At 45.5% G+C, this 18,826-nt stretch overlaps 1 protein-coding gene across 1 annotated transcript in view; it reads right to left on the bottom strand.

The window, feature by feature from the left end:
* The window catches only part of GRV2 (DNAJ heat shock N-terminal domain-containing protein), a 72,669-nt gene extending 56,437 nt beyond the window's left edge, over positions 1–16,232 (bottom strand). The window contains exons 1-2 of the mRNA XM_086503232.1: positions 15,471–16,232; positions 44–179 (exon numbers count right to left, since the gene is read on the bottom strand). Of these exons, the coding sequence (XP_086359358.1) occupies positions 44–179; positions 15,471–15,829 (495 nt within the window). The 5' untranslated portion in view covers positions 15,830–16,232. The remainder of the gene's footprint in view (positions 1–43; positions 180–15,470) is intronic.
* Positions 16,233–18,826: the final 2,594 nt, after the last annotated feature.

Raw genomic sequence — 18,826 nt, 5'->3', positions numbered from 1 at the left:
TTTGCACATTGTTTCTAGTTGACAACATAAAATAAAATCTTACAACTGGAACCCAATTCGAAGTTCGTCGTCGCAAATGCAAGACCAAGAACTCGACCGGCGCTGAGACCGAAGGCTGCTGCCCTATACTTTTCCCCCATTTCAGCCTGTGAAGTTCCGTTAGAATAGCAACCCGATACCTGCAAATAAAAAAGCACCAACACATACTTAGCACACACGCTTCGTATGCTCCATGAATCTTTAGTCAAAACAGAGCACAATCTCCCACAATGAAAGGAAAAGGTACTTTGTATGTACAAGCTGAAGTTTCACAATACTCTCGTCTTAACTCAAAAGTTTTAAATCATATAGAATTATGCAGCCCCATTTGACAAAAGTACTTCGCATATGTGCAATATGATCAAACATAGACCAAAGGAAGAGCACACACCTGCACATTCTGTTATAGTGCACAACAGAAGTGGAAAAAACGGAAAGGGAAGGGGGGGAGGGGGGGGATGGAAAGAGACAGTGTTTGTCACAAACTGGTGACGTGGCTGCTGGCTGCCCAGTACACACACACACACACACTCCTTCTGGCAGACAGTCCCGCTTGCACGTGGCAGGCACTGTACGGAGGCCAGAAATGCTGACGTAGCCTGCTGTACAGATGCCCGCGTTTTGCGGCGTTTTTTGCGGCAGCAACTGTACGGAAAAGCAGCTTTTGGGGTACGCAGTGCAGGGCTATTTTTCTACACAAATTTGCCTTGCTTTATTTACGCAAGAGAATCACACAGAGAGAGAGAGAGAGAGAGAGAGAGAGAGAGAGAGAGAGAGAGAGAGAGACCTCTTTTGTTTTATTTTCAAAAGGGCTTTTGATTTTGAAGCTTTTGGGCTCTGCTTTTAGCATCCCTTGTAAACCTTTATAAGAGTTGTTGGGCTCTCACTTCTCAGAGCATCTGGACGCAGAGTCTGCGAGTGAGTCCCGACCACTCCCTTGTACTTTGAGTTGCAAATTAATACAAAAAGAAATACCGAAAGGGGCGCCAGTCTTTGGGGCCAATATCTCTAGGCACGGAACTCCGCCAGGCCAGTGTCGAATCAATTGTGAACTATGAACTGTTTGAAGTGAATTCTTATGGTGTCGCGGTAGACTCTCGACTAAGTTTGTTACAGTGGTATCAGAGCGCAGCCGATTTTTCTTCTACTAGGAAATCTGATCGTTTTTACGCGGCACTTATGGCTTCAAACAGAGATCAGACGACTCCCTCTTCATCTGGAGATGCGGGAGGAGATCACAAAGAAGATTCACGCGAGGAGTACGGCCCGCCTCGGCCTACTCTGGCAGAGCTTGAAGAGATGGAGCGTCGACGACTGATCGACGACGCAGGAAAGATGATGTTAAATTTTGCGAAGGACCCGAAATTTGCAAAATTTATGACTCAAACCTCCTTCGATGAGGTGTATGCACAATGGCAGCAAACCACAGAACTACCCCCCAAACCAGTACTCAAGAAACCTCCTATTCCAAGGATGTTTACTGAGCAGGAATTAGAAGAGGTGGTTGATGCACGGATTTCTCAGCTTTTTGGCGCGCAGAACAAAGAAGAAAAGCACGACAAAAAGTAGAAGAAAGGAACTGACTTCCCGGGTTATTTGGGTCGTCAATCTACTTTTGCCTCGGCAAGAAAGCAGAAGAAGCGTGTGCGGTTTGAAGGACTACCTAGTTCTTCTTCTTCTTCGAGTTCTTCTAGCTCTTCTGATTCGAGCGAAGAAGACAGAAAAGGCAAAAAGCGAAGCAAAAAGCAAAAGGGCAAGAAAAAGGCAAAGAAGTCTAAATCTCGCCCAGTGTCGGACAGTTCTACAGAGGACTCGTCTTCAAATAGTTCGAACTCTGACGACCGCAGATTCTATGCAAAGAAGAAGAATTTTTACAAAGCCAACCAGTATGACTTTCTGGAAGATAAAAGCAAGAAAGTCCGAGAGTTCAAAGGAGGACAATCAATTAAATTTGACACGTTTTCGCGATTTCGAGATGCTTCGAAGGCTTTGGCCTTCATACAGCAGTTTGACATAGCTGTTTGACATAGCTTTCTCTAGAGGGCGTTACTCAAAGCACTCCAAGATTCGGAGGGCTACTTCTTACTTCAGGGAAAATGCTCAAACTTGGTGGTCCACGCTTCTATTGAACAAGAAAGCGCGAGTTAAATGACTGAAATTTAAAAGGCTTTTTATTTCTTGCTGGTTGACTCGGGAGTACAAACGTGACATACGAACTGCTTGGAACCATCTACGGATGACCAAGAGAAATTCATTGGACGCATATTGCGAGAGATACTGGAGCTCTTTTCTACCAGCCTCTTCATTTTAGAAGATCTCATTCAAGGAACAGATTGAGCGGTTTACCTTGGGACTTCCTACAGAGATCCGAGATCACTGCTTAGAGCAAAAGTCAAATTCTATTCAGGAATTGATGAGTCATGCGAAACGGGGGTTTGCCATTCACTCAGGCAGTTTGACCTACCCCACAGATGAAATCGTGACACAAAGGAACGAACGAACAGACTTCAAACAATGAAAGTAGAAAGAAGAAGAGCAACCCAGAAAAGAAAGAAAAGGATGCACGACCCAAGCTTACTCTTTCACAGAGAGCTCTCTACATCAAAGAGGGGAAGTGCTTTGGATGCGGGGAAATTGGGCATATCTCCGCGAAGTGCCCTAAAAAGGCACTGAAAGAACAAAACAACAAGGATGAAGATAGGCCTGAGGGTTCGAAAGCAGCTAAGGAACGTGGACGAAAAGGGAAGATGAAAGCAGGGCTAGTTCCAGATTGCACGGGTACTGACCCAAGCACGATTGATGAGAGTACAGAATTTTGCCGAGCTTGGGGCAAAGTGAAAGACCAAGAAGCCCTGATTTTCTTTGATGGAGGAGCCAAGGCCAACTTCATTTCACCTAAATTGGTGGCACGGCTCGAGATCACACCCGATCGGATGGGACCATTAGCAAAGGCAGTTCTAGCGGCACCCGACAGGGACGTAGACATTACACCTGTCATTGGCAAACTTCGGTTGCATTGTCAGGGATATTTGGGGCATGAGGACTTCTACATAATGCCTTTGGAAGGTTGTGATGTCCTCTTGGGAATTCCCTGGTACCACAAGAACAATGCCGTGGCCGACTATCGGGCGAGAAAAGTAACTTTAACCACAAAGAAGGGCAAAACCCTTGTACTTGATGTAAAACTTAAGGGTGAGTCTGTCCCTATTGTATCGGCTTCGGCCATTTCAAAATTAATGAAATCCAGTCTGTTTGTTTACTCAATCTTCTTGAGAGAGATGAATGATGAGAATAGGACAAATATGTCTGAACTTGATAAAGAACGCCAAGATTGTCTCCACACTCATGCCGATTGCTTTTCAAAGGGCCTTCGAGGCGAGTTACCACCCGCTCGTCCTGAGGATCATACCATTGATCTAATACCTGGAAGCACACCACCGAACCGGCCACCTTACCGTGTGAGCCGAGCCCAGAACAAAGAGATTATGAACCAAGTGAAAGACCTCTTCGAAAAGGGTCTTGTCCAGCCTCGTACTTCACCGTATTGCTCTCCAGTATTGTTGGTTTTGAAGAAAGACGGATCTTGGAGAATGTGCATCGATTATAGAGCTCTCAACAAAATCACCATCAAGAACAGATTTCCGATTCGTAGGATCGATGATATCTTGAGAAAATACAACATTCATTCCGCTGCACCGAACATTGGTATCAGAGCTTTGGAAGTGTTCTGCATTACTCAAGGAAAGAACCACAAGATTTATTTTTTTTTGCTCATTGCGATCACACAAACCCAAGTTTACTTGGGTGTGGCGATTCCTAATCGTGTTTTGTTGAAGAGTGACAGGAATCCCAAGAAAGAAGGGCTTGTCCAACCTCCCCTTGTGTCTCTTTTCACTCATTGAGAGCGGACCGTGCACTTAGCGGCCAGCCAATCGACGTGAGGTGGGAAAAAGCAACCTTGGTGTGAGCGCAAGGCCGCCAAGGGGTGCGCCCGCAGAAAGGAGTAGAACTCGGGTGAAGAGAAGATCCTTCTCAAACGCGATTTGCAAGCGAAAGAAAACCTCAAGATCCTCAAGAACCCAAAATTCTCACGAATCAAGGACCCCAAGAGCCTCAAGACCCTCAAGAACCCAAGTTCCTCGTGAACTTAAGAACCCAAGACCGTAAGAACCCAAGTTCCTCGTGAACTTAAGAACCCACGACCCGCAAGAACCTAAGTTCCTCGTGGACTTAAGAACCCAAGACCCCCAAGAACCCACAAGAACCCACGATTGCAGAATGGTCATCACTCGAAGCGGAATGGATACTTCGCTTGGAGGTGATGAGCATGAGAGAGGCGAAGAAGAATTTTCGTCACCAAGAGGTTTTTCCGACCCTTCCCCATCTACGACAAAGATTGCACTAACTCCTATGGAGGAGTTGGACCAAGAAAGAGAAGCAGAAAGAAAAGCCTACGAAGAAGACATGGCAGCCATAGATTGTGAATACAAAGAAGGAATGGCAGCCATAGCGCATGAGAGCGAGCAAGCACGTTTGGTAGCCAAAGCAAGAGAAGCAAAATTTGATCGCGAGAACAAAGAAATGCAAGCCAAGTTTGATCGCGAGAACAAAGAAATAAGGCAAGAGATGTTGCGACTCTTTTCTAGAATACAGGCACAGATTCAACAGGATAGGGAAAAGGAGACTCTCTCAGTCTCTTCTTGTCCCAAGCATGACACACAGGATTTGCATGATTGTGTGAAGCATGATGATGATTTGATTGACAAACTTTCCGTCATCGGAATCTGAGCTGTCTGTAGACGCGTCCTCAGTAGAACTGTCAGTCTCTGGGCGAGATGTAGCCTTCTTTGCCTTTTTCTTGCCCGTTCCGAAGCTTTGTGTCTTGCTTCGCTTTTTGCTTTTTTCTGTCTTCTTCGCTCTAATCCGAGGAGCTAGAAGAACTGTCAGAAGAAGAAGAAGAAGAACTGGGTACTCCTTCAAATCGAACACGCTTCTTCCGTTTCTTTGCTTTGTCGAATGTCGACTGACGACCCAAATATCCCGGGAAGTTAGTACCTTTGTTCTGCTTTTTGCCGTGCTTTTTGCCTTTCTTTTGCACGTCGAAAAGATGAGCAATCCGTGCATCAACCACGTTCTCCAGTTCCTTCTCCGTATATTTCTTGGAGGCAGAAGGTTTCTTGAGAGCGGGTTTCGGGAGTGGTGTTGTGGTTCTCTGCCACTCCATCTGTACCTCTTTCAAAGAGGTCTGGTTCATATATTTTGCCATCTTCGGGTCCTTGGCAAAATTGAGCATCATCTTTGTTGCATCACCAATCAATTGACGACGCTCCATCTCTCTTTGCTCCGCCTGAGTAGGCCGAGGCGGGCCATACTCTCTGTCTGAATCTTCGTTGTGATCCCAGCCCGCATCTCCAGATGCAGAGGGAGTCGACTGATCATTGCCTGAAGCCATAGGTGCCGCAGAAAAAAAAAAATCGGGGATCGGATTTTTCGTAAAAGAGAAATCGGTCATGCTCTGATACCACTGTAACAAACTTGGACACTCCAAGTCAAGAATCAACCGCGACAGCACCAAATAACCACGTCAAAACAATTCACAGATCACAATAGATTTGCACTGGCCCGGCGGAGTTCCGTGCCTAGAGATATTGGCCCCAAAGACTCGCGCCCCTTTCGGTATTTCTTTTTGTATTAATCAATCATCAAAGTACAAGAGAGCGGTTAGGGTTTCACTCTCAGACTCTGCGCCCAGATGCTCTGAGAAGTGAGGCCCTCACCACTAATTTAAAGGTTACAAGGGATGCCCAAAAGCAAAGCCCCAAAAGCTTTTAGAATCAAAAGCATCAGTTCTCTCTCTCTCTCAGAGAGTCTTTTCTCTTTTTTTTATAAAAAAAAGCAAAAGCAAAATTCGCGTCGCTCATCATTTTCCAAAAAATATATATATATATATATAATAATCCGCCTCCGCGATTTCCGGAATTTAGGGTTTTTGGCAAAAATTAGGGTTTGCAAGAATTTTAGGGTTTCTGGCAGAAATTAGGGTTTCTGTTGTCCGCCACATCATCACTTTGTGACAGCCCAGCGTTAGTGGTTTTCAGCCATTGCCGCAGTAGAACAGCAGCGTTTTGAGCCCTATGGGACAGCAGTAGAATCAGCCCCAGTTGGTTGCAAATACATCCCCAAGTTCAGCAGATTTTCAGCAGATAGAAGACCGCAGATTTCAGCCCTAAAGTCGTCGTCGTCATCACCGTCGTCGTCACCGGCATAGTCCCAAGTTGCATCAATCCATTGCATCGTCATTGTACCACTTTGTGCAATCATAAGTAGACCACTCTCGCCATCGAGAGTGGGGCCTTCGGAGGAGGGTTTTACAACGTCTCTGGTGTCGTATCTCTCTTCTCTCTCTATCTCTCAGTCTCATTCACTTGCACGCACAGTGTCCATCCACTTTGTTTGTGATCATAGTACTCTCCATTAAGAACGGAAGGCTCTCCCTTCCATAAGAACTAAAAGGAACCTTGAGCATAGTTCGGAGCACTCATCTTGAGCAAAGCGCAAACAATCATTCCGTTGCACCCAACATCGCAGATCTTCAGCATTCAAAAACGCAGATTTTCAGCAGATAAAAATGCAACAGATTCAGCCTAATTGGTTGCAGAAGAACCCCCATTTTCAGCCCATGAAAACGCAGCCAAAACAGTCATTTTCAGCCACCGAAATAGCCCCAAAATTCAGCAGATAGAAGACCATAGATTTCAGCCCTAAAGTCGTCGTCGCCATCACCGTCGTCGTCATCGGCATAGTCCCAGATTGCATCAGTCCATTGCATCGTCATTGTACCACTTTGTGCAATCGATAAGTAGACCACTCTCGCCGACGAGAGTGGGGCCTTCGGAGGAGGGTTTTACGTCTCTGGTGTCGTATCTCTCTTCTCTCTATCCCTCAGTCTCATACACTTGCACGCACAATGTCCAATCACTTTGTTTGTGATCATAGCACTTTCCATTAAGAACGGAAGGCTCTCCCTTCCATAAGAACTAAAAGGAACCTTGAGCACAGTTCGGAGCACTCATCTTGAGCAAAGCGCAAACAATCATTCCGTTGCACCTAACATTGGTATCAGCGCTCTGATACCAATGTCAGGTGCAGCGGAAGAGAATAAGGATTTTGCTTGGATCTAGTAATCCGCACACAAACACAAGGGACACTTTACTTCACTTGAAAGAACTGAACTGAACTGAAAGAAAGAGAGATGACGAGAGAGAGAAAAGAGACGACACAAGGATGTCAGGTCCCAACCCTCAAGGGCCCCCTTGCTCTGTTGCCAGAGCAAGTACTTTCTTTATTCTTGCACAATGCTAATACAATGACTAAATGCTGAGATGCTGATGCTAATGGGTACTAATGCTATTGATGATGGGTACTGGGTACTGAGGTATTGAGGTTCTATGTCGAAGACGGGGAGGTCGACGACGAGGTCTATGTCGAAGACGATGAAGTCGATGACGAGGTACTAAGGGTCTTTGTCGATGACGATGAAGTCGACGACGATACTGTGTCGAAGACAATGATGTCGGAGACGATGATGTCGATGACGGGTACTGTTGGTCTATGTCAACGACGACGACGATGGTGACTGTGACGATGACGACGATGGTGTCGTCGTCAAGTCCAGGACTGCGATGACGATGACGAAGGTGTCGTCGTCAAGATAGGGCTCTGCGATGATGATGGCGATGGTGTCGTCGTCAAGATAGGGACTTCGCCAACGATGACGATGGCGACGACGATGACTCAAGGCTAAAAACTGAAAACGCCAGGCTAATCTGGGCCTTCTTCTTCTTGAGAAAACGCTAGGGCTCTTGCTGAGGTGTTGTCTGACTATTGGGTGCCTGCCTCCTTGTGTCCCTGCTTCTTCTGATTCTAGTGAGTGCCCAATGGGTTTCTTTTATAGATCTTTAGCAATTTGCCCTACCTACTTTTCCAACAAACTTACAAAAAGAATTCCAAGAGTCACTTTTAATAAAATGACTCATAATAGGTAGTTCGCGTGGTAAAATGCCTGCATGATGAAATGACTATTATTGTGCAAGAGAGGGTATGCAAGTGTGACTGGCCTGGACATGCACGTCCTGCTAGAGGCTCACAAAGGTGCCACGCTCAGTCCTAAGCTAAGACTCATGCTAGACTATGGCAGAAGCGTGTCCACATGGCGCATGTAACTAACTTGGACACTCCAAGTCAAGAATCAACCGCGACAGCACCAAATAACCACTTCAAAACAATTCACAGATCACAATAGATTTGCACTGGCCCGGCGGAGTTCCGTGCCTAGAGATATTGGCCCCAAAGACTCGCGCCCCTTTCGGTATTTCTTTTTGTATTAATCAATCATCAAAGTACAAGAGAGCGGTTAGGGTTTCACTCTCAGACTCTGCGTCCAGATGCTCTGAGAAGTGAGGCCCTCACCACTAATTTAAAGGTTACAAGGGATGCCCAAAAGCAGAGCCCCAAAAGCTTTTAAAATCAAAAGCATCAGTTCTCTCTCTCTCTTGAGAGTCTTTTCTCTTTTTTTTATAAAAAAAAAGCAACAGCAAAATTCGCGTCGCTCATCATTTTCCAAAAAAAAAAAAAAAAAATCCGCCTCCGCGATTTCCGGAATTTAGGGTTTTTGGCAAAAATTAGGGTTTGCAGGAATTTTAGGGTTTCTGCTGTCCGCCACGTCATCACTTTGTGACATACCCCCCTCTTGAAAGCATTGTAATCGACCGCGATTACGCCTGCAAAACCGACAAAAGCCATAAACTGTCTTAGCAGACACTGACTGTTAGTACCTTCGTACTAGGAACACACATCTAGCACATGTACAAAATCGACAGTCACATAACACGACATCACAGGACATCACCAGACATCACAGGACATCACATGACATTCAACATTCATTCGGATCTTAGACCATGATTTATCGGCAATGTAGCTAGCAATCACATCTAGGTCCAATCGGGACCTCAACGATGTCCGATTGACTAACCCCTATTGCAACCATGTCTATTCGAGATCAATCAGACCAAAATGCTGCAGTCATTTCGGCTATCAGTTCCTGCACTCACAAGAAGTCAAGAACAAATCAGTATCATAATAAGGAATTCCATTTCATAAAGTCATCCAGCAGAATACTGTCAGCTCTCAGTATCCCTGAAGCTCAAAGAGACATCAGTGACTTTAGTATCAAAATCGAGGCATCTGTTGACAAAGGAGTGGAGCGACTCCCCTCTTGTGCATCCCACTGCACCAGATCTTCGGCCAAGCTGAGTTTCTGGGTTCCGTTTGGAGTAGACTATGCTAAACCAAAACATCGAGGTAAAGTTTCACAATCCGAGGAGTATCTGCTAGGTCCTCCTCCTCCATCCACTTCGCATCAAATGCAGGAAAGTTCCTGAACTTAACCAAGAACCGCCTTCGGACTTTACCTTTCTTCGTATCATTATGTGCCAAAATCTGTTCAGGAACAAGGATCTCCTCGTTTTCTTCCACTTCGGGTTGCTCATCAGGCTCCCCATCATCAGGCACATCACCCTTAACAGGGTTCAAGAGACTCACATGCAATGCATTATGAATCCTCCAAGTATCTGGCAGGTCCAATCGGAAGGAGACATCATTTATCTTGTCAGTAATCTGGAAAGGTCCGTAGTATCACATACTAAGCTTTGGAAAAAGCCTCTCCTTTCCCTTTTTTTTTTCTTAGGCGTGCCTTCTCAAAAGTAAGAGCACCCAATCATCCTCCTTCAGTTTCCAGTCGCGACGATGGCGATCCGCTGCCTTTTTCTGTCGTTCTTGAGACTTCTGTAAAGTCTCGTGAACCTTGGCAAAAGCCGTATCCAAATCTCGCGAATATTCATCCGCTTCAAATTTCTAATCTTTCGTGCTCAGGAAGGATGGAACCTTCGCAGCAGTTTCAACAATCTCTCATGGCGTCTTCCCCGTCGAAGAGTGTATCGTGTTATTGTAGGCAAATTCCACCAAAGGTAAGTTCTTTTCCCATTGAGTCTTCTGATGCGAGATACAAGACTTCAATAAATCTAAAATCACTGAATTGGCAATCTCAAATTGCCCGTCAGTCTGCAAGTGGAACGATGACGAGAACTGCAACCGCGTCCCAATGTTCTCCCAAACTGCCTTCCAAAACAAACTCATAAATCTGGGGTCTCTGTCGGAGACAATCGTCTCAGGCGTGCCATGTAATCGGAAAATCATCGTGATCATTCTGTTCTTTCTGTGCCTTATCAGGGCACTTTGCGGAAATATGTCCATGTTTCCCGCATCCAAAGCACTTCCCCTCTCTGATGAAGCGAGCTCTCTCCTCAGGAGTAAGCTTGGGTCGTGCATCCTTTTTTTTTTTTCTCTGGGTTGCTCTTTTTTTCATTCTACTTTCATTCCCAGAAGTCTGTTTGGCTCGTTGTGTCATGGCCTCATCTGTGGGGTAAGTCAGACTGCCAGAGTGAATGGCAAAGCCCCGCTTCGCATGACTCATCAACTCCTGAATAGAAGCTGACTTCTGTTCCAAGCAGTGATCTCGGATCTCTGTAGGTAGACCCAAGGTAAACCGCTCAATTTGTTCTCTGAACGAGATCTTCTTGAATGAAGAGGCGGGTAGAAAAGAGCTCCAGAATCTTTCACAATAAGAATTCACTGTATCGCTCTTGGTCATCCGGAGATGGTTCCAAGCAGCTCGTATATCTCGCTCAAACTCTTGAGTCAACCAAGAAGAAATAAAAAGCCTCTTGAATTTCAGCCATGTAACTGGCACAGTCTTGCTTAATAGAAGCGTGGACCACCAAGTACGAGCATTCCCCTCAGAGTAAGAGGCAGCTCTCCGAATCTTGGAGTGCTCTGAATAGCGTCCTCCCGCGAAAGCAATGTCAAACTGCTGTATAAGAGACAAAGCCTTCGAAGCATCTGAGTATCCTGAAAAGTATCAAACTTGATCGAGTGGCCACCTTCCTTAAACTCTCGGACTTTCTTGCTGTTATCTTCGAGAAAGTCATACTGGTTGGCTTTGTAAAAATTCTTCTTGTTCGCATAAAACTTTCCGTCATCGGAATCTGAGCTGTCTGTAGACGAGTCCTCAGTAGAACTGTCAGTCTCTGGGCGAGATGTAGCCTTCTTTGCCTTTTTCTTGCCCGTTCCGAAGCTTTGTGTCTTGCTTCGCTTTTTGCTTTTTTTTTCTGTCTTCTTCGCTCTAATCCGAGGAGCTAGAAGAACTGTCAGAAGAAGAAGAAGAAGAACTGGGTACTCCTTCAAATCGAACACGCTTCTTCCGTTTCTTTGCTTTGTCGAATGTCGACTGACGACCCAAATATCCCGGGAAGTCAGTACCTTTGTTCTGCTTTTTGCCGTGCTTTTTGCCTTTCTTTTGCACGTCGAAAAGCTGAGCAATCCGTGCATCAACCACGTTCTCCAGTTCCTTCTCCGTATATTTCTTGGAGGTAGAAGGTTTCTTGAGAGCGGGTTTCGGGAGTGGTGTTGTGGTTCTCTGCCACTCCATCTGTACCTCTTTCAAAGAGGTCTGGTTCATATATTTTACCATCTTCGGGTCCTTGGCAAAATTGAGCATCATCTTTGTTGCATCGCCAATCAATTGACGACGCTCCATCTCTGTTTGCTCCGCCTGAGTAGGCTGAGGCGGGCCATACTCTCTGTCTGAATCTTCGTTGTGATCCCAGCCCGCATCTCCAGATGCAGAGGGAGTCGACTGATCATTGCCTGAAGCCATAGGTGCCGCGGAAAAAAAAATTCGGGGATCGGATTTCCCGTAGAAGAGAAATCGGCCGTGCTCTGATACCACTGTAACAAACTTGGACACTCCAAGTCAAGAATCAACCGCGACAGCACCAAATAACCACTTCAAAACAATTCACAGATCACAATAGATTTGCACTGGCCCGGCGGAGTTCCGTGCCTAGAGATATTGGCCCCAAAGACTCGCGCCCCTTTCGGTATTTCTTTTTGTATTAATCAATCATCAAAGTACAAGAGAGCGGTTAGGGTTTCACTCTCAGACTCTGCGTCCAGATGCTCTGAGAAGTGAGGCCCTCACCACTAATTTAAAGGTTACAAGGGATGCCCAAAAGCAGAGCCCCAAAAGCTTTTAAAATCAAAAGCATCAGTTCTCTCTCTCTCTTGAGAGTCTTTTCTCTTTTTTTTATAAAAAAAAAGCAACAGCAAAATTCGCGTCGCTCATCATTTTCCAAAAAAAAAAAAAAAAAAAAATTAATATTCCGCCTCCGCGATTTCCGGAATTTAGGGTTTTTGGAAAAAATTAGGGTTTGCAGGAATTTTAGGGTTTCTGCTGTCCGCCACGTCATCACTTTGTGACAGCGCAAGTGAAGTGCGCACGTGACATCCCCCTTGTTAAAAGTGAGGCATAGCTGCCGGACTTCCTTCTGTACTTCTGATGCTGACTGATGAATGCTTCTGATGCAGTGGATGCACAAACCAATGCAGATTTCTCCGAAACCAGGGTCTGATGGTACTGCGGGTGCTCTAGGTGTTTTGGGTACTGTTGGCGATGCAAACACCGTGTAAGGGTCACTGTCCAGCCTTACTACGATTGCCGAATATCAGCCTAGGCTCTATACCAGATAGTGCTGACTCTGCCTGCTGTAGCAAGAGTTGTTCCCCGAACACTCACTGTGGTGAAAACATTACCGATGCTGATGGAGTGAGGTGTGGTTCTGGAGTCCTTTCCAAAGGTTCAATGACGAGGGAAATGGATGCACGCTACATGCGAATGCGAATGCGAATGCAGAAAAGGTTAGGGATCTTGTCTCCAACTCCTTCCATATCCGCATACAAAGCTAGGAGATCTTGGTACTCAAGATCTGGGTTCTCGTGTATCCGATGTCGATCTTCTTTCAAAGACATGGCAATGAAGATGGAATCTAGTAAATCCATGGTCGGGACTCAAAGATTCTTCAGGGAATAAAATTTGGGAGAGGTTCCTTGGGTTCTTGAGCTCGATGGTTCTTCTTGGGTTCCTTGGGGTTCTTGGTTCTTGAGGTTCTTCTTTAGATTCTTGATGGTTCTTCCCTTGAGTTCGCGAAGCCGAAGCACGCACAGAGCTCTGATACCAATGTTAGGTGCAGCGGAATGATTGTTTGCGCTTTGCTCAAGATGAGTGCTCCGAACTGTGCTCAAGGTTTCTTTTAATTCTTATGGAAGGGAGAGCCTTCCGTTCTTAATGGAGAGTACTATGATCACAAACAAAGTGGATGGACACTGTGCATGCAAGTGAATGAGACTGAGAGATAAAGAGAGAAGAGGATACAACACCAGAGACGTTGTAAAACCCTCCTCCGAAGGCCCCACTCTCGATGGCGAGAATGGTCTACTTATGATTGCACAAAGTGCTACAATGACGATGCAATGGACTGATGCAACTTGGGACTATGCCGGTGACGACGACGGGGATGACGACGACGACTTTAGGGTTGAAATCTGCGGTCTTCTATCTGCTGAAAATCTGCTTAACTTGGGGGTGTATCTGTAACCAACTTGGGCTAATTCTACTGTTGTCCCATAGGGCTAAAAACGATGTTGTTCTACTGCGGCAATGGCTGAAAACCACTAACGCTGGGCTGCTTGTATCCTTATCCAAAAACACTGGCTTGATGGACTCAAAAAACGCTGATGGGCTGAGATTGGAAAACGCTAGTAAAACTGGGATTGCTGGCGATGAGAGGAATCTGCAGCCGCTAGGTAATGTTGGTGATGATGGCGATCAAGGCAATGCTGGAAAACGGCAGGTCTGAGTGTAGGCGAGGATGGGAAATCCAAAAACACCAAGGGTTCTTGAGGGGTTCTGCTGAGAAGGTGCCTGTTGAGCGGGGAGCTCTTGCCGCCTCTTCTGCCAGAAAGTGCTAACTTGGGTTTGCTTATGTATTAACTTAGCAAAATTGCCCTACCTACTTTTGTTGGAAAGTCGCTTAAAAATAATAAGTGAAAAATACCAAAAATAGGAAAAATAGGCTAAATGCACTGGAAAATTCCCCTAACTGATTCTAATGGATTCTGATGATCATGTTGTGTGCAACCAGAGGATATGCATCTACACTAAGTGACTGGGCATGCACGGTCTACGAATAGACTCACAAAAGTGCCAGATCACTTCTAAATCTAGACTGACGGGACTGACTGAACCCTGGTCATGTTGTAGCTTGTCCACGGACACATAGGGTTGGATGTGTCACGTGACATCCACGCGCTGTCGCGTCTTTACCCCTTTCAAAACATCTGTCATGGGTGCGGTAATGCGTACAAAATTCTCTATGTGCGAACTATATGCTTGACACAAACCAAGAAAAGAACGCACATCATCTTACAGGATCATAGGTGCTTTGGCCAAGTCAACATACAAAGAGATTACGAAAGGAAAGATGAAAAGTCAAAAAGTTGCCAAAAGAAAGAGGTCCAAAATGCCTTAGATGTCTTCCAAGCAAAAGGCAACAAGGTTCAAGCAAGGAACGTGCTATGGTTGTGGTATAATGGGCCACATTGTGGCCAAATGTCAAAGGAGGAGACCAAGATGAGACTTCGAAAGCCGCCAAGGAAGCTAGATTGGTTTTAGACTTTATGGTGACGCTAGTGGATCATGAGAACGAGAGTATTGAGCTCTACACAGCATGGGGCAAAGAACGAGATCAAGAGGCCTTGATTTTTTTCAAGAATGGAGCCCAAGGCCAATTTCATTTCATCTGAGATGGCGGCTCGACTAGTTAAGGCTGACAAGATGGGGCCAAAGACGGATGCAATTCTAATTTCTTGCAGCACCAAGGCATGAGGTTTCCTTGACGCCCTTGCTAGGTACTATGAAGAATATGTTGGATGCGAGGATATTCATATCATGCCACTTGAGGGGTTTGATGTTCTCTTGAGGATGCCTTGGCACCACAAAAACAGTGTTAGTGGATTCTCTAGTAAAGCTAAAGTTGAAGACTTGCAAGGGCAAGGATCTAGTCTTAGATGTGAAACTCAAGGGCAAGCCGGATTCCCTCTTCTGTCGGCTTCGGCCATTTCAAAATTAATAAAATCAAGTCTTTTTGCCTACTCAACCTTCGTGAGAGAATCTGAAATTCCAATTAATCTATCAGAGTTAAAGTGCCTAGATTTTTTAAGCCTTGTCATAGTCAGCTCCTCGTCGCTGATAAAAGCCTTGCTACTAAGCGAGCCTTGTGCTTGTCCAATACACCATCCGGTATTTGGTCTTGTGGTGAGAGTGTTGTCCACACATACTTAAACTACAAGCATTTGAAAACTCTAGATCCTTGAAAACTTTAAAAAAAACATGAACTTATTTTGCACTCTTCTCCCCACATTGCAAGGGTGTCATACTTTCAAGCGGTACAAAAATTTGGACAGAAAAGAAAAACCTGGAAGAAAACTTGATGGCTTTGAATTTTCCTCGGCCATCTGTTCGGACATTAATGATGAATTCTTGTGCATGCTGAGGCTGGGGATCATCCCGCCCGATAACAGGGGCTGCTGTCTCAAAATCAGTCACAACATCATACGAGTTCGTGACATTGAGTGTCGCAGGATCCAAGGTTATGATAGATGCTTGGGAAATGCAAAGAATCCGCTTGTACTTGCCTCTCCATGAGTGTTTGATTACCATGTAGCGGGCAATGTACTCAGGTTCTTCCTGTACATGTGTGTCTTGTGTTGGAGCATTCTCAGATGTAAGAGATGGCGATGCCAAACTGGCAGGGCGAATATTGACGTGATCCATGTTTTGGAGGAGATGGAGGGGGTGCAATGGAGGCCGCGCATTCGAGCGGAGAAGCCACCAGCTCCAAGCCGCTTCCTTGCGGCCCCCCGACTGACTCGCCCCCAGTTCTTCCGCTTCTGAATTTCCCTGCTAATAACAAAAAGTGACAATAAGGACCTTTGGCTGACAGAGGTGAGCTTTTGTGTGAATCTGTTCTTTCTCGTCTGCCCCAATGGCATCGGCTCTACTGTTCGACACGTACTAGTCATAGGGGGCACGATCCATCAGCCAGAGGGTGATCATGAAATGTAAAATCTGCAAACTGAGTTGATCAAACCAGGAAAATTTTTGGTCTGTGGTGCCAACTCTTCCTAAGAGCGCTCTCTCTCTCTCTCTCTCTCTCACACACACACACACACAAACAACCACATGCGTGTGAATCACGCGTGAGATCTTGAGTTCGACTCGTTTGTGCCTACGGATTGGGAAGACCTTAAAATCTCTTTTTTATTCTTCTTCTTCTTCTCTCTCTCTCTTTTCTATTCTTCTTGGTTGAGTGTTTGAATAGTTCAATCTCTCTAGACCAAAGAGTGTTACTGCCTTTTTGGGACATTTACCCTTCAGCCTACTCCCCGCTGCTTGACCGATTGGCTACGGCGCTCACCCGTTTTGAGGTTTCCTGCGAATTGAACCCACATCATTTTGGTTGAGTGTTTGAATAGGTCAATCGCTCTAGACCAAAGAGTGTTAGTGAGTTTCAGCAAAAGGGCAATCCTTTTTGGGACATTTACCTTTCCGCCTACTCCCCGTTGCTTGACCGATTGGCTACGGCACTCACCCGTTCTTCTTCTTCTTCTTCTTTCTATCACCCAAGTGTGGTAGATTTGTTATGCCATTTCCCCCTTGAATAGCAGGTCTTGAGTTCAACTCCTCATATGCTAGACCTACAGACAGTAAAAACTTCACTGCGCTACAATTGCCTTTGTTGCTCAAACGGGATTCGTCACCATGCTCAAGACACCCTTACTGTGACTGCGCATCCAAGCTAGCATTCGACACCTTGAGAATAATCTCCTAAAGTTGTGGAAGATACCCGTTTGACGTTGCTACAGTGATGCACAACAGCTCTTGCCACCACACTATTGCACCCAAACCTACTTGGCCTTCAGCCTGGGCTGATTGAGCCAGGTCTCTAAATACCTTATCTTCTCCTTGTCTGCTCCTCACTTTGCATAGCCATGTATGTAGGTGATAGCTTTCGTTGCGAGCTCAACGAGTGGTACCAGAGCAAAGGCCTCATCTCGGCGAGATTGCAGTAATAAGAGGTCACGAAGGCTTGAAGAGATGCTTGTAGAGGGCGGCAAAAAGGATGGACTGCAATAGCAAATATCTGCAGCAAAGATGAATCAGGAGCTCCCGAGGAGTATATGGGGCTATACAATGTTCACACTTAGAGCGCCCAAGTTGGGATGACCCGAGCACCGGCAAGCTTCACATCGTCGGTGTTGGGCTAACCCCAACACTGGCGAGCTTCACATCGGCAACGAATTGAAGCTTGGAGCTTCCATGGCTATAGAAGGATTGTGAGCTCGACACATAAAGCTCATGTATTAAGGTGGAAATGGGCTGAACTCCACGAGCCACACGAGGAGAAAGATTGAGCTTTCTGTGAGCTCAAAGAGAGAGAGAGAGAGAGAGAGAGAGAGAGAGAGAGAGAGAGAGAGAGAGAGAGAGACACACACACACACACACACACACACACAGAAACAAGTTGCTCAGTTTAGGGCAGATTGACAGTAGGTCACTATTTTGCTCATAACTTGAGGCTAAAAACTCGGATTCAAAAAACTCTTTTTATCAGAAAGATGATCTCTTCAAGCTCTACGACTTTGTAGAAGAGCTCATCAGCTAGTTCATAGTGCAAACATGTTTAAAACAGAAAACACAGAGGCTGTTTTCTCGGGACCGATTGTGCATTCGAGTTAAGAGCAGAGAGAGAGAGAGAGAGAGAGAGAGAGAGAGAGAGAGAGAGAGCTTCATTGCAACTTCGATATTGAAGGCCTCAAGATACACACTTTTCTTCTCGACATCCGCATAAAAGTGAGATAGAGAGCACATTGGCTTTCTTAGCACTCAAACATCAACGAGACGTTTTCACCCGACGGCGGCAGAAATTGGCTTCGACTTCTTCAGCATCGACAACGGCACCATATTCGGCATCGACATAACAGTTTTTGCAGCATCGTCAGAGAGAGCAGTTTTGAGTTACTACTTGGCTTCCTACTGCTCTGTTTTACATATAATTTTTATGTATGCCTACTATGGTTTGGTTATGTTCATGCATAGCCGTTGACGACATCGTATAGACAACTCTCAGATACAGTTTTTACACGCACAAGGGTAGTCACAGTTTCTCTAGACACTTTAGATTTGTGAGCATCTTTGATAGTGGCAGCCATTACACTTCTAGTGAGAGGTTGGATGCATATCACTTATGTGTGACTAGCACTCGAGAGTGCTTGTGCTCTATTGAGAGCATTTTACTCCCCGTAGGGAGCTGATTCTGTGATTTTGCATCTATACTTATCGGAGCCTGTTTGAGCGTGTATCCTGCAGTCTTATAATCACAGTTTCACGTTTTTGGATTTACATTGTGTTGCGGATATTGTCATTGTACCTCGTTGTGAAGCTGATTCTGGCTTTTTTTGGCAGTCTTAGCCTTTTCTAAGACTGTGGCTAGTTGTGTCTACATAACCTTTTGCGAGGGTCATTGTGTGAGGTTTTTTTAGGCCAAGCATTAGGGGGTGGGTTTCACAGTGTGAGATGGATTAGGTTGCTAAAGATCCCCACTCGTGACTTCGCCATAGGACATGTATAGAAAGGTATAGGTGCTTTAACGCCAAGTTGGTAGTCTTTCGACAGTTTCTTTGATTAATATATGGCAGTTTAAACCCAAAGAGCACTCTTGATACTTTATGCATTGATTTCGTCTTGATTTGGCTTGAGATTTTGATCTTT

Source organism: Adiantum capillus-veneris, chromosome 27 (genome assembly GCF_014529385.1).
Source record: "Adiantum capillus-veneris isolate H3 chromosome 27, ASM1452938v2, whole genome shotgun sequence".
NCBI classification, from domain to species: Eukaryota; Viridiplantae; Streptophyta; class Polypodiopsida; order Polypodiales; family Pteridaceae; genus Adiantum; species Adiantum capillus-veneris.
Note: the sequence above shows the minus strand (reverse complement) of the source record. Positions and strands in the feature narration are given on the sequence as shown.